Raw genomic sequence first — 14,763 nt, 5'->3', positions numbered from 1 at the left:
AAGCTCCAATTGTCCAAGAAGAGGAGCGATGGGGCTTACTTTGTCTGATCTCCTGCTGTGATGGACAGAGGCTTAGTATTCACAGCCAATGACACATGATGAAGAACAGAGTGTTGTATTCAAAAGCTTGACTCACTAAAACTTCTGGAGTATTTAGTAACCTTGTAGTTCAACAGTGTCGGATAGAGAAGTTTCTGATACGTATTATCTTACACTTCTCACTTCAATATGCACAGATTCACAGCTGAGACAAGAAAAACTCAAGCCCACCGCAGTGAAATATGAAAAAAATCCAGCCTTTTTTTCTTTCCATTCTCTGGAATTATCTGAGAACACCAGATGTGGCAGAGAAAATTAATTTATCTCTTGGGGTGGAAAAACAAACTGAAATATAATAGATACAATTGGAAATAGTGACCATTCCATTTCTGTCTATGTCACATCCCTAGTGAAAAATAAATATACTAAAAATGTATTTGAAATACATTTATTTTATGCTAAGTATACTACAATTGCATTTACATATTTATGTACTTAATATAAATACCCTGCAATTGTACTTTTATTATACTAAATTGGTATACTTAAAGTCAGCTAAACTGGAACAAGTATTTTTGTGTTTAGGTCCAACTAAAGATATACTTAAGTATATTTGATTGTGCTAAAGTGGAACTATTGCAAGTATACTTTAGGTACACTTTATATATCTTGCATTCAAATTATACAGTGATCCTATCCTTACTAATAGTGATATTAAACACATTTTAGGCTTAATATTAAGAAATATGCATTGTGCAATAAAGAAGAACACCAAATAAAGTTTAATTAAAATATTTATGTCCGTAAATATAGTAGTCAACATTTGAAGTGAATCAAAACCTTTCATCAAAGTTGTCCTAAAACCTTCTTAGGACAACTTAGTTCTTAGGACAACTTTGATTAACTTTTTTGATCCACTTCAAATGTTGACTACTGTATATTAATGTGTTTGTAGTTAGTGTGAAATGAATGTAGGCCTATTTTAAATACATTTTGGTAGGTTTTTTACTTGGGCAGACTCTGCATCCATTGCCTCTGACATGATTTCTCACCGTCACGCACCTAACTCGGAAACTCTTGAGAAAATCCAGAGTTACCTAAACTCATAATTATGAGTTGTGCTGATGTTCATGTGCATTTTATCTCATAAATACATTCTTCCTGAAATTATTTGAAAACACTGTAACTGCTAACGCTAAACCTTGACCCCCATTGGCCTGCCCCAACATCCTACCATTGGTTGAACCAGAAGTTGACACATATAGACCACAATGATTGATGTATGTTTCGAACACACCATAAAGCGAATGCCATCACACTCCCCAACAATCGGTTTAGCTGTACTTTTGCTTAACAACTGAACTCGCTGGAGTGCACACTATTGGGAATCTGTGTTGCAGTTTTGGCATTTGTCTGAAGGAAACTGGGTCTAGAAACTCATTGTAGCTAAAGCAAATAAAATGATTTAATTTGTTAAATATTTAAGTAGCCTACTACTTCAGTAATTTATTTTTGTTGAATACTGTGTTGACCAGTTATGATTAAATGTACAATTCAATGAACTGTATTTGAGTTCTACTTGTTTAGTATAAAAATAGTATTGGCCTAGATAAAAGTTTACAGGAAATGTATTTTGAGTTGCAAAAAATAATCATGAAGTTTTATAATTATGACGTTTACCTTTTCAATAATTTGCTCACACTTTGAATATCAGGTAGGCATTGTTTAATTCAATTCAAATTTATTTCTATAGCACTTTTCACGATTTTGCATGGTTGCAAAGCAGATATACATACATATAGAAAGTAGTTACAAAAGTAATTATGACAAAGAAAACAACATAGTCAGTTTGATGAAAGGTGAATGGTGAAAAAAATTCACGTACCTGATCAGAAGTTTTATTACTTTAATGTATTTGTAATGCATTCCAAAGCACCTACTGTAATACACTTTTCCCATTAATGCTACTTTAATATCCCGTTGCACTTTGAAATATGGACTGCAGCCCTTTGGGTTGTCAAACTATTATGATTTATTAAACTAATTATTAAACCGATCCTGACCAGTCTACAAAAATTACACAAAAAGTTAAAATCTCAAAAAAAAAAAAAAAAAAAAAATTCAGAAACATTAACTGCATGAAAAGTAAATAATTTTAATCTATGCGTCACATTTAAATCCGCAGCGTAATACGAGACCGCCAAACCGCCAAATCATCTCATTGCGTTTTTGTCAGGAGCAGTTGTGGTGCATTGAGAGTTAAAGCGCGCAGAGAATCAGCAGAGAAATGTTACAGATGGTTTTATTCCATCTGCACACACTGAAACAAGCAGTTCTGCACGTTCACATTTTTCCACCAAGGAACGGAACTGTCTGTGTTTTAGTGCGTGCACAAGAATAAAACTAATGTTATGCCGGTTTATGCAATCGCTTCATGTTGCGTTAATGACAGATCATGTCAAGTAAATTGGAAGCAAAACATTCTTGATATTTAAAGTTGCGTCTGCTGGTTTTATTTTTTCAACAGCTTAAAAGTTTAATGCACATTTGTGTTATATAGCTACAGGCCATTTCACGTTTATTTTCACGCACCACTTACTGTGCCTATATTGAGACTTTTCTCGACGATTCACAGTCTTTTAATCCATATAATTTGTGCTGTCATTAATAGTTGTCATTAATAATGTCTGTTCGCTTATAGCTGTACTTGTAACAGTATAGAGAGAACGCAAGGTAACCCCAATTTTGCATGGTCCATGTCTGAGTGGTGGCGCAACAGATAAGCTGAGTGCTCTTGTGCAACAGCGACCCGGGTTCGATTCCAGCCCGTACTGGTTCCTGCATTCAATATACATATACATATGTTGCCATTGTCGCACTGATGTTCACTGGATAAGTATACTGGGGGTGTCTGTAAAGGGCATATTCTTAAGCTGTGACTTTATTTATAAAGATTACTTTATTGTAGCCTATTTGAAGCACACTATAATGATGCCATTAGCATACTTCAAGTTAACTTGGAATGCCATTGCAATGCGTCTTAAAATCACTAAAAGTTTGTTATCAGTATAATATTAATGTATGTTCAACATTCTTACAATGTAATTGAATTGCAATTCTAATGTCACCAAAATACATTTGAAGTTTATGCTGAGTGAATTCTGCATTTCAAAACTTAAATACAAGAGTATATTTAAAGTATACTTGGAATAGTTCCACTTTAGCACAAACAAGTATATTTAATATAACTTTAGTTGAACTTCAGCACTGCTTTTGTACAACTAAAATGCATTTAGTACAAAATTAGTTGTTCCAATTTAGCAGACTTTAAGTATACTAATTTATAGCATGCCACAAATACATTTAATTATACTAAAGTACATACGAATAAACTGTGCTTAAGTATACTATTTTTTCACTAGGGATGATATTATGAAACACAAAGTACAGCCAATAACATTAAAGGTTGGCTCAAACTGCTAGTAATTTCATATTCTCTTTTATGGTTTAGGAAATCTTGAACTGCTTAAAATGACAAAAGGAGGATAATTTTTCTGCTTAATAAAAACTGGTGGTCTTATCTTCATCTAGCAGCAAGTGCTGAACAAAGATTCAGTAAACAACACACCCTCTTTATTTTTGCTGCAATATCCTTGGTGGAAATCCAGAATTCTTTAGCTAGAAGTGTTATTTGAGCTTAACATGATGAACTGACTGAAACAGTTCATCAGAAGGAATATTTGATATTTGTGGACTTACCTTGAAGCATGCATCTGTAGGCTGATTCAGAAATGGCGTAGATATGAGGTGGCATTTCATGCCTCTTCTTACCCCTGTACATCTCAATGATGTTCTCTGAGTATATGGGGAGGTTTTTGTATGGATTTATGACCACACAGAAGAGTCCTGAGTACGTCTGCACAGAGACAAGAACACGAACAAAAAGATAATAGTGAATGAATTATGTATTAAATCATCCATGTTAAATAGTGTTAATTTTGTTAACGAAATCTATAACAAAAAATGTTTGTTGACGACCTTTTCTCCCCATGACTAAGACACCAACATCAATATGCAATACTGACTATATCAATATGCAATATCTTTGACGAAAAAAAAAGATGACTAAAATGTAGTTAAAAAATAATTTTACCAAAACCTCGGTTTTTGTTTTTCTCTTGACTGTTTTTAACAAGCCTCTATGAGCTTTCATGCTTGCGTTTGCCAGATGTCAAGATTTTAATTCAGAGCTTTTCTGTAAAAAGATACATTTTCTGCCCAGCGTTTTACTTAATATTTGCAATCTGGCAACCATGCACAATCGCTCTCTCTACACTGTGGAAGTGCCGCTGGATGATCTGAAAACACCGACAAACAAGTAAGCTGGAGTTCAGCGATCTGCATTTGAGATATTCTGCTTAAATGAAAGTGTCATTCAGTCAGTGTTCCTTCACAAGGCGCTTATGCTGTTTGCTGCGACTAATCTGTGATCAAAACTTCTCATTGATGAACTGTAATAAATCCAAACATGGATCGCAACTGTATTTGTGATTGTGGTTGGAAGTCTTTTTTGTTGTTGTTTTAATAGAAAAACATTATTGTAATTTGGAATTATTGGAATTACTATTTGGACTTTCACTGTTTTAATTTGAGAGAAATGTCTTGTTTTACAAGTTTTCATAATGTATAATAATTAACATTCAATAAATCAGGAAACTGATGAGGTAAAAAAAAAAAAAAAAAAAAAATTGTATGAGTTGACAATGATTTGTGCTTATAGCCTATGTGAAAGTGTAATAATTCTGATGAAATGTAAAATATTTCTCAAAAGCAACAATGGTTGTGATTATAATTTAGAGCAAAATAATCATGTATGATGAAAATATGACTCATTTTTTTTATTGACTAAAACTAGACTAAAATTCCCAGACATTTGGTCTACTAAAACTTGACTAAACAAAAACAGAACATTTGAGACAGGATTAATGGCCCGTTCACACCAAGAACGATAACTATAAAGATGTAGTTCTAAAAATAATTCTAAATATAAAAGAATAGCAGTGTCCACATCACAGCTATAACAATGACAATATAGAGAAACGATATCACTGGGATCACTTTCAGAGCAAATTTTTTTTTCCAGCTGTTGAATGATTGAACACTGACAGCCAATCAGAATCCATTCGAATTTAAGGGCTCGCACATTTAAAATGACAGACGACATTGCGGAGAAGTTGATCGCCAAGGTCCAGAAAAATCCACTAATGTTTGACAAGTCAAACACCCTTTTCAAGGATACTTTAAAGAAAATGGATATGGAAAACAATCGGTCATACCCTCAGAATACATGGTGAGAAGTAGCCTATTAACAGCGATGAGATCATTATGCCAAGCAAACAGTGTAACAAAAAACACTGTTGTCCAAAAATAAAGATAATACATTTAATGAGTGACCAAAAATTAAGCTTTCATTTAAGGAAGGTTTAGGGCCGATTTTAAATGAACTACCATATTTTTTCTATGAATTATATTTAGACAAGTATTATGATTTAAGACAATAGAACTGATATAATGCCAACTGAATTTATTTCATTTCAGAACAATTAAATAATGTAATGAGATAAAATACAGATTATTGTTCATCATGAATTTAAGATCTTTAAGAAGGGGCAGTGAAAACTTGTCACATCAAGAGCCTAATACTGATATCTGCATTAAGAGTACAGAATGAAACACAAAGGTATTTTTCTTGAGAAATGCTGGCATGCTTTCACTGCCAGTGCAGCTGTCCTGTAGTGAGCATGCACTTCATTACAGAAAACATTTATAAGTCCTATTCAGGCTGTTCCACATACAAGACTATAACTGAGAGCAACTTGTGTTTTGAATGCCTTTGGCGACTGCTGGATGATCCTGACACATGGTGAAGGGGTAAGTCAAGGGAGAGGTAATCCCTGTCTGCTGAATTGTCTTTCTATTGGCTGAGGTTGTGTTAAGAGTGGGCATATATATGGGTGTGGAGAAGTAACGGGGGGTGCATTCAGGACAGATCGGTCTACATCCCACTCCCAACTCCCTACTAGACAAAGCCATCTTGCCAAACTAGATCTCAGGCCAGAACAATAGACTTGGGACTCAAGAGACTTGTGGCTGGAAAGTTCTTCCTCTCCAGTATCATTCTCCCATGTTTGTCAGGCAATATATGGAAGAAAACTGCTTCCCATATATGATATGCACAACTGCAGTAATAAACAATTAAACACTTAAGAACTTTAATGTACTGCATCAGTTATGAATCCATTTCCTGTACTTAAATTCTGAGTCCTCAAAGCTTATCCAACAAACAATTTGTCAGTCACCATATTCAAATGCTTAACAGCCTTTTATCCCTAAGAAATGCGTTTGATTGGGACTTTAAACCAGTCTAATTAGACAGAAATTGCTTAAAACTTACTAGTTGTTCAGACAACCTACAGACTAGTCGATTTTGAAAATCCCTGTATAATATAATGTTACGCTTTGCATTTTTTTTTTTTTTTTGCAAGGATGTCCCAAGCCGATCTCAAAGATCGGTATCGGGGCCGATTTAACATTTTTTTCCACTGATTGGTATTAGCTATCCCAAGCCCGATCCTTTATTTTACATCAGCCTTCATGCAGGTGTTGTGCAGTAGGTGGCAGTATGCACCTTCAAGTGGGTTTGCCAACGTGTGCATGAATGAGGTCTGTTCAAGCGCGTCACGCACGTTCGAGCTTCCATGTTTAACATATTTGATGCGCACTTTTGTAACAAATCACTCAAAAGTTATTTATTTACTGCTTATTTTTATCTGCCGTCAGACTATTCGAAATGACATTGCCATAACGCATTGCTATGGGTTGCGTCTTGCTTCAGACTTGACTGACAGCCTGGCATTCTGACATCGCGAGGGTCATGCTTTCTAACCTTCAGTCCACTTTTTTTCCCCCTTTTTTGCAATTACTCTTCTTATTGTACATATAAAATATAAAACGTTTATATCAGTCCCATATTCATAACCATAACCATACAGTCTGTGCAATGTCTACCACTGTAACAGATGTTTACATCTACCAATGTCTTTATACAGTATGTATAGGCCTATAAATATAATTACTGTAGTAAGTGTTATAATGGAATTACTCTGTAGTGATAGATTTTTTTTTTTTTTTTTTTTTTTTTTTTTTTTTTTTTTTTTTACATTTGAGCCCCTGAGAAACTCTCTGCACAGCGCTGTATACATAAGATTGATTTTAATAACTATAAATGTACTTGAAGTGTGCACACAAGTTTCAGTTTGGGACTTGGTATCGGCAGATACTCAAAATTCAATGACTCGTATCGGATTGGGGCCACAAAAAAAATTTGATCGGGATATCCCCACTAATTTGTTTGTCTACAAGGTGGCAACATTGGCCCAGGGTGCAGTTTCAAAGGGACTGTTCACATCAGATCACTTATGCGTTTTCTCTGCAATAATGGAAGTAGCAGCAGATCCTTTTTTGCCTATAATGTGATGTACATTCGAGTGTAACAAACAGATTATCAGAAAAGAAAAATGTAGTGTGGGTTCTATCCATCGGTTGATTTGAATGCAAACGTGCAGCTGACTGTAAGAAACAGGCGAGGTTTAATGGGACTAAATGATTGCATTAGTCCAGCATGTGCCACCAGAAAGAAGTCAAAATTAAGTTGGATGATCATGTAACATTTTGATTCAAAGTTACAGGTGAAATTAAAAAAAAAAAAAAAACGAAACATATGCTTATGACTTCAAGGAACTGGAAAACATAGGTTTTAAACAACCCATAGAGAGAAAAACTAATTTGTCTATCATCGTCCATCATGCTATTCAAGAACAGAGGGGGGCGTGGGAAGGCAGAGAGGAACGCAGCAACTCTGCCCACACTGCAGATATGAGTGCACATACCACACACCAGCCTGAGGTCTGGTCACCATCCACGCACACACGAAAAGTATAGATAACCTTTAAAGGCACAGTATGTAAGTTTCACCGCTAGAGGTCGCTTATTCAAAATAATAACAAAGGCAAAGCTTGATGACGCCATGAATGAGCGTGGAATCATGGGAGTTGTTGTCTTCACCTCCACAGCTGATGGAAAGCAATCAGATGGGCAGAAATCATGTTCATGGATGAGCTAATGTATTAAAGTTTTATTAATGTTACTGTGGTATGAATCAGGGCGAGGCCGAGAGCTTGGGAAGTTGCTGTTTTTATTATGCTTGTATGCCGCAGTTGGCCACTGCTTTCATTTTGTTGTTTGTTTGTTTTTTACGATTAAAGTTATGTTTAAAGGGTCATGAATCCCAGAACACATTTTTTGAGATGTGAACAGATATGTATAGGCTGCACATCATTGAAAACACTGAAGGTACTCATTAATTTTATTCATAAGTTGAAATTAGTTATTTTTGCATTTTTCAGAGTGGTTTCTGTCTTCCGGTTTGAAAAGCAAAGTCAGAGCAACGTCACCAAATCTGACGTCATCGTATAATATCGGCAAGATCCAGAGTGCTGAGTGGCTCCAGTATGGGCTGGTCGAACATGCTGACGTCAACAGTTTCGAGTGGTTCTCTGCATTTATTCATGACAAAAAGCACATTCAATCCAATCACTATGCTGTAGTATGCATAAGATTATAATTGCGGTATTATGCATGAGGAAGTATCACTTTTCTTGCCTCTGTCTCTTGTCATTCAGAGACATATCGTAAGTGCTCGTTTCCCCAGTGCTACAACAAAAAATGCGTTTTCCTACGACGCGACCAGAGCTGACGTTTTGGTGCATGTGGTTTATTTTGCTGTGATCTACCAGCACAAAGGAAAAATATGTTCGCATGAGATCGTATTACAGCGGAGAATTCAAATGTCTCAAAAGTGCTGTTCATTCTGCGTTTGGACACGCAAGCCGTGTGTATGTTCCCCTCAGCACAGCAAGCACATGAGTGTTGTTTGTATTTTGTCCGCGATGCAGTCAGAACAGGAGTTTGAATATGAACACATGAAAAATACAATTGTTATGATATACACACGGAGCGCGCATATGATCGGTTTCAGCGCGGAGCTCCGCGATGAGTTTAACAACACTAGCCACGTGGATTATAGATCATATACAGAATAAAGCATGTGTGTTTAAAGTTTTTATAGACGTATTTCACACATTCTCCTGCACCAAACATGAACCAGCACGGTGTATGAACACATATTTCATCATGTCTTCTTCAAATGAATTATATGTGCAAACTGGACACTGATACAGTGGTGTATCTGAACGCGATGACACGATTATTCTGATACACAAAAGATTGATTTAGATTGAAAATTCAAAGAAGAATGGACAAAAAAAAAAAAAAAAGTAACTATGTCTTTATTCTTACTGTGTTAAACTACGCGTCGTTTATCATGAGACTGTAGTGCTCATAAATATTCTTGCACATTTCTCCCTTGTGCTTGGGAGTTTGTTGTCATTTTTCTCTGTGCTCATATATTAATATTCATTATTCTGTATAATGAGTGTGTTGTAGGTCTGTGTTTCATTGGTTGTTCTCTCCCCTCTTCCACCACTCTACACTCCCACTTTTCCAGAGCTTTAACACGCCCATTTTCACAGAGTTTTCCAGCTCAGAGATGTGAACGACCAGGCTAAAACAGGGGGGGTTTCATGACCCTTTAACGTCTGCCTCCTTCTTTGAATTTTGTTAGTTACGTTTGATCAATTAAATCCACATTATTTTATTTTATTCTAATGAAATAGCTGCAAGTGCTGAATTACTACTCACACAGGTCACTTTATTTGACAAATTAATATTGAGGGGGTAACACAGTACTGTTTTACATGGTGAAAACAATCATACTAAAATACATTTGAGCGTGAAAGTTATGTTATAACGTTACTCTGTGCATTCGCTCTGTGGCTGGTATGAGACATTTGTTGCACACTGCAGTAAGCTAGATCAATATTAAAATATATTAAGAAAAGCTGGATGACGTATGTTGCTAAATGGCATGCAATTAGTTTTAAAAATATATTGTATGGTGGAGAAAATGCTTTATTACTGTTACTACTAGGGCTGCCCAGACTAAAGATTTTTCAAATCAATTAGTCGTCATTTATTTAAGCCATTAGTCGACTAATGTTTATAGTTGACTAATGTCGGCATGTTTATATTATATATATTACATGGGATATATGCCTTGCGAAGCACTGGCAAAAGTAATGATTATGAATGTGTCAAAAAAATAGCAAGGAGACATTTTAATTGTTTTTTAATAAACTATAGTGTTTTCTGAGTCAGTGTCGGCTGCAAAGATGAAGTTGACGATGCTGGCTCGTCATCTCCTGAGTAAAGATGTGCCTATAGAGAGAAATGCACCTTTCATGTGGATTACAATCAGAGAGTAAAAGTAGATATTTCAAGCTTTCTATTGATACATTTCTCACGTCTGTGAGGCAAGTAGCGTATACGCTGTGCTTCGGTTAATTTATGTGACGCGCTGCTGTTCAGGCAGACAGAGACAGCAGAAAGCACATCCTGTTTGTTTTCCTTATTTTTTAAAAGCACAATGTTTTGTTGTTATTGTGAGTGTACACAAATAAAAGTAGACCCTTTACAGTTTGGAATGATTTATAACCCTTATCTGTATGACAAAATATGACATGCATGACGTGCATGACTGTTACGCTCTCGTCTCGCATCTTTTGCAGCGTGTCTTTTTAAGACACCGTGTCTTGTTAAAAGAATTTCAACTTTTACACGCAGCGCCGCTCATCAATGTCGGTTCCAAAACAGTGGACCAATCAGAAGAACTCAAAGGCGGGGCAAGCGTTGCAAGCTTCTGTTTACAGCAGCAAGTTGGCGTGGCAACTGTTTTATTTGTTCGCTACTGCCGTTATTGCATCACATCTCAAAAGTGCGTCTCGAGACCCTTGCATTCTGCGCTACATTTTAAAACCATCCCTGAGCGATGCGTCTCGCGTTTTTAGATGCAAAGACGTGTTCTGTGAACGAGCCCTAATTGTGTTGAGCTATATAACAATGATTAGTTTTGTCGATAAATGTATCCAAACAGTTGCTTACCTGACTAATAAAACACATAATATATTAAAGCATCTTTAGTGTTTCCATGGTTTCTACGCAAGTAAAACAGGAAATCGAGATTAACATGGATACGATGTCATTGACAGGCGACGCAATGACATGGGCCGTCTCACTGGTTAAAATCGGTGATTTCTCTGGATTTAAACATTGTTGGAAAAATTTGGGATAAAGTAAGTGCACGCGTCAACAAAATATATAACATTTTTCTAATGTTTTTTTTATATTTTAATAAAAAAAAATCTTACATATTGTGCCTTGCCTATAAGTAAATATAAAGTATGCTTCCATTTTGTGTCTTAATACAACAGTAATAAGCCCAACAGTAATTAGCCATCAGGAAACTGAGAAATTTGGGGAATGCTGAGGTATGCAGGTGTTATCAACAGTCAGTCTGACATCTTGACATCTTGCAGATATTACGAGCCAGTTGGCTCAATGCCAAACAAAGGTCCTGTTATAAAACTTCAGCTTTGACTAGGCCAAGCATGGGCCTCCAGAGCTAATTACTGTAGCCTATAGGGAGGGAGCACAGCAGCCACAGAAACATAGGCTAAAATAACAAGGCAGGGAGTAGGCCTTACAATCCAGTCTGACTATGTTCCACGCTGCTAATGGGTATGGGACAGTTGTCTGCCCTCTCATAGTGTAAAATGAATGACAACATTGGCTGCACTTCAGACGTTATGAAAGCAGGCAATCTAGATCATTTCTGTTACGAACAACCTGAGAAAGATTTCAATGATGGGAAATTAAAAGTTCAACTGGATAAATTCAATCCAGTGTTTTCAAAAAGTGGCAACTGGGTGGAAATATCAACAGAAGAGGCTCTTCAGAGTGAGATTCTTGATGGACAGTGTGAAGACAAGTGGCCTCTCTCATCGAGATTCCATAATGACCTCATAGCAGCTCTTCCACACTTGGGGAAAAGAGGAAATGAAGGTGCTACAACTCCAAACAGCTTGCTTCACACTCTCTTTCTCTCTCGAACTATAAAATTCCCCGTTTCTCTCTCTTTTAGAGTACATGATGTAAAAAGTGGGTCAAGATCACAAGGTAAGACGGTAGTAAAAAAACGCATTTCTATGAACAAAACACATCTGAAATATAGAGGAGGACACTGACTGAAACACTGTGAAAAAAAGTGCATAAACTAAGTTATCCAAAACATGAGATGCTTTTTATTATGCGCTTCAAATAAACTCGTAAGCATACAGTTTAAAGCGGCTTGCTCTGTCAGGTGCTTTGTCAGATGTGTGTGCTGTTTAACGTGTTTAGAGATGTGTTTTCCTCAGCACATAACTTACATTTTACTATTATATCTCACGAGCATTTCCATTTTGTACAAAGGTTTGTCCTGACAGCAAGCTACCCTCTATTAAACTTCAGACTTCATTGAATGAGCGCCCAGAAAATAACATTTGATTTTATCCAATGAACCGACAATCAAAATAATCATCAGTAGCAGCCCTACTCCCTACACTCTCAAACAAGCCTATATATACTCTTATAAAAATGAAAAATACCTCAAAAACCAAGGTAGAAAAAGACTTCAACTTGAAAGCAAAAAAGAAAGCAAACATCACATCACACTTACATATATGAGCCCAGAGTAGTAACGATCCTTCAGGTTGTGTAAAACAGACGCTTCATTCAGGCAGGTGAGCTCTGCCATATCCTCCACTTTGCTGAACTTGGGCGGGTTCATCTTCTGGATGTCATCTTTGTTCACCAGGGCCTTTTTGCCATTTTCAGCCAGCTCAACAAGCACCTCCTCTCCACGTTCCTCTCGAATGCTGGCTGCCTCGAATCCATGCCGTTCGGAAGGAACCCACACCAGCTTCTTGGCCGTCCAGTCTGCCTGGGAAGCTGGGTTGTAGACCACGGCCCGATCCACAAAGAGGTACCGCTCGGGGTCCTCTTGCCCGCTCCGCTGCGCCATCTCCGGCATGAGGAACTAAAAATAGGCCACCTGGAAAAAGAGTTAGCGGGAGTTAGTGATGGAAGAGCAGAGATTCAGCCTTGGCATACGAGTATGAACGGTCAAATATTAAATTGGCTTTACATGGATATAGCCAAGAACGTTCAGTGACATGCGTTTAATCTATGGTTAATATTTTAGACCAGTTCTTATCATAATAATAAAATTGTAGTCATTTTTCTTGCTTACATTCTTAGGATACAAACACATTAGATTACTGTATGATTTATACCTCACTGTTATAGATGATGAATATTAAAATACTATATGCTGGAACATACAGCTGAACAATTTTCAGGAAACAGTTGCATGTAAAATAGTTTCTGAAACATAACAGTTAATATAGGTTAAATATCTCAGTACCACTGGACCACCTCCAGTGGACCTTCACAGGCGCATTAACAAAAAAAGCAACCCAATAAAAGCAGGAGCCAGATGGTCTGGCCTACAACTGGACTAAGAGTTACTGTAATTCTCACGGAGGATAAAAAAGGCTAAAATAAGGCAAGCAGGGCAAAAAGATGGGTCGTGCCTGTTATTTCACCGATGGAAGCCGTTAAGCGGGTGATGAATCCCCGGTAAACTGAAGCGGGACTTTAGGGCCGGGACAGTCCTTCAAAAATTCATTCAATGATAAATCCCCTCAAAACAACTTTCTAACGGTCACGGTCTTACAAATAGTTTGATATTACCGACAAATATACTACATTAGTACATATATAAACCATGCGACGAGGTGACCGTTGACTGAGATAACATTTTCTCCTGCACTAACTGAAGTTTGCGGCCGTCTAGCTCGTGCTCATTCCTCGCGCCTGCAAACCGGGAGCTGCACGCGCCTTCTCCTCCTCCTCATCATCATCATCTCCCGGTATATGGCCTGTGGCGAGGCGGACAAACGTTTTCTTAGTGCATTAGCCAACATATGGTGCTCGTGGTTGGCCAAAGGCAAAGTATTCTACAAATTGGAAATGTATATTTCTGCTTTTAAAGGAACCGCAATAACAAGCTCGCTAACAAGGGGTTAGCGCGCGAGCTTAGCGCGAGCTCTCCCCGTTGCTTGAAAAGTAATGCGAAAAATAATCCGTTATACGGCAACGGGAAAAAAACTGGGCCAAAATTAAAAGACGCATGAACTTACCAGGGGGCTGTCAGCGATGAGACCTACGTGCACGAAGAGATGAATGAGTTGCTATCCAGCGCGTCCAGTTTTTATAATCCAGTTATTTTGAAAGTCGGCCAAATATTCCCTTGTTTCGCCCCTTCACACTGATGCCACCGTCCGCAGCCCTGCTTCACTCTGGACTCCTCAACCGAACTCAGCATCGCACTCTCTTGCGCCCGCCTCTCCCTCGCCCTCCGGTCACACCCACCGGGTCCCTTATGGAACGGGGATTGGATTGTAACGGACCTTGACCACAAGCTATTGGTTTGTTAACATTACACCCCAACAAAACTGATTGTTCATGCAAGCTTTCTTCTAGCGGGAGCTGGATACATAGAAATATATTGGTTGCAAGGCGATGAGCTTGAAATGTTGACCGAAGAGGGGAGGGCATTTTTATTTAATAGACGCAAAATAGCCTACATAAGAGCAAAAAAAAAAA

At 37.4% G+C, this 14,763-nt stretch overlaps 1 protein-coding gene across 3 annotated transcripts in view; it reads right to left on the bottom strand.

The window, feature by feature from the left end:
* myh10 (myosin, heavy chain 10, non-muscle) overlaps positions 1-14,516 on the bottom strand; it is a 68,923-nt gene extending 54,407 nt beyond the window's left edge. For all 3 annotated transcript variants that reach the window (XM_051896218.1, XM_051896217.1, XM_051896219.1), the window contains exons 1-3: positions 14,298-14,516; positions 12,773-13,147; positions 3,799-3,955 (exon numbers count right to left, since the gene is read on the bottom strand). In XM_051896218.1, the coding sequence (XP_051752178.1) occupies positions 3,799-3,955; positions 12,773-13,126 (511 nt within the window). In that variant the 5' untranslated portion in view covers positions 13,127-13,147; positions 14,298-14,516. The remainder of the gene's footprint in view (positions 1-3,798; positions 3,956-12,772; positions 13,148-14,297) is intronic.
* Between the last annotated feature and the right edge of the window lie 247 nt (positions 14,517-14,763).

This window comes from Ctenopharyngodon idella, chromosome 6 (genome assembly GCF_019924925.1).
Source record: "Ctenopharyngodon idella isolate HZGC_01 chromosome 6, HZGC01, whole genome shotgun sequence".
In the NCBI taxonomy this organism is placed as follows: Eukaryota; Metazoa; Chordata; class Actinopteri; order Cypriniformes; family Xenocyprididae; genus Ctenopharyngodon; species Ctenopharyngodon idella.
Note: the sequence above shows the minus strand (reverse complement) of the source record. Positions and strands in the feature narration are given on the sequence as shown.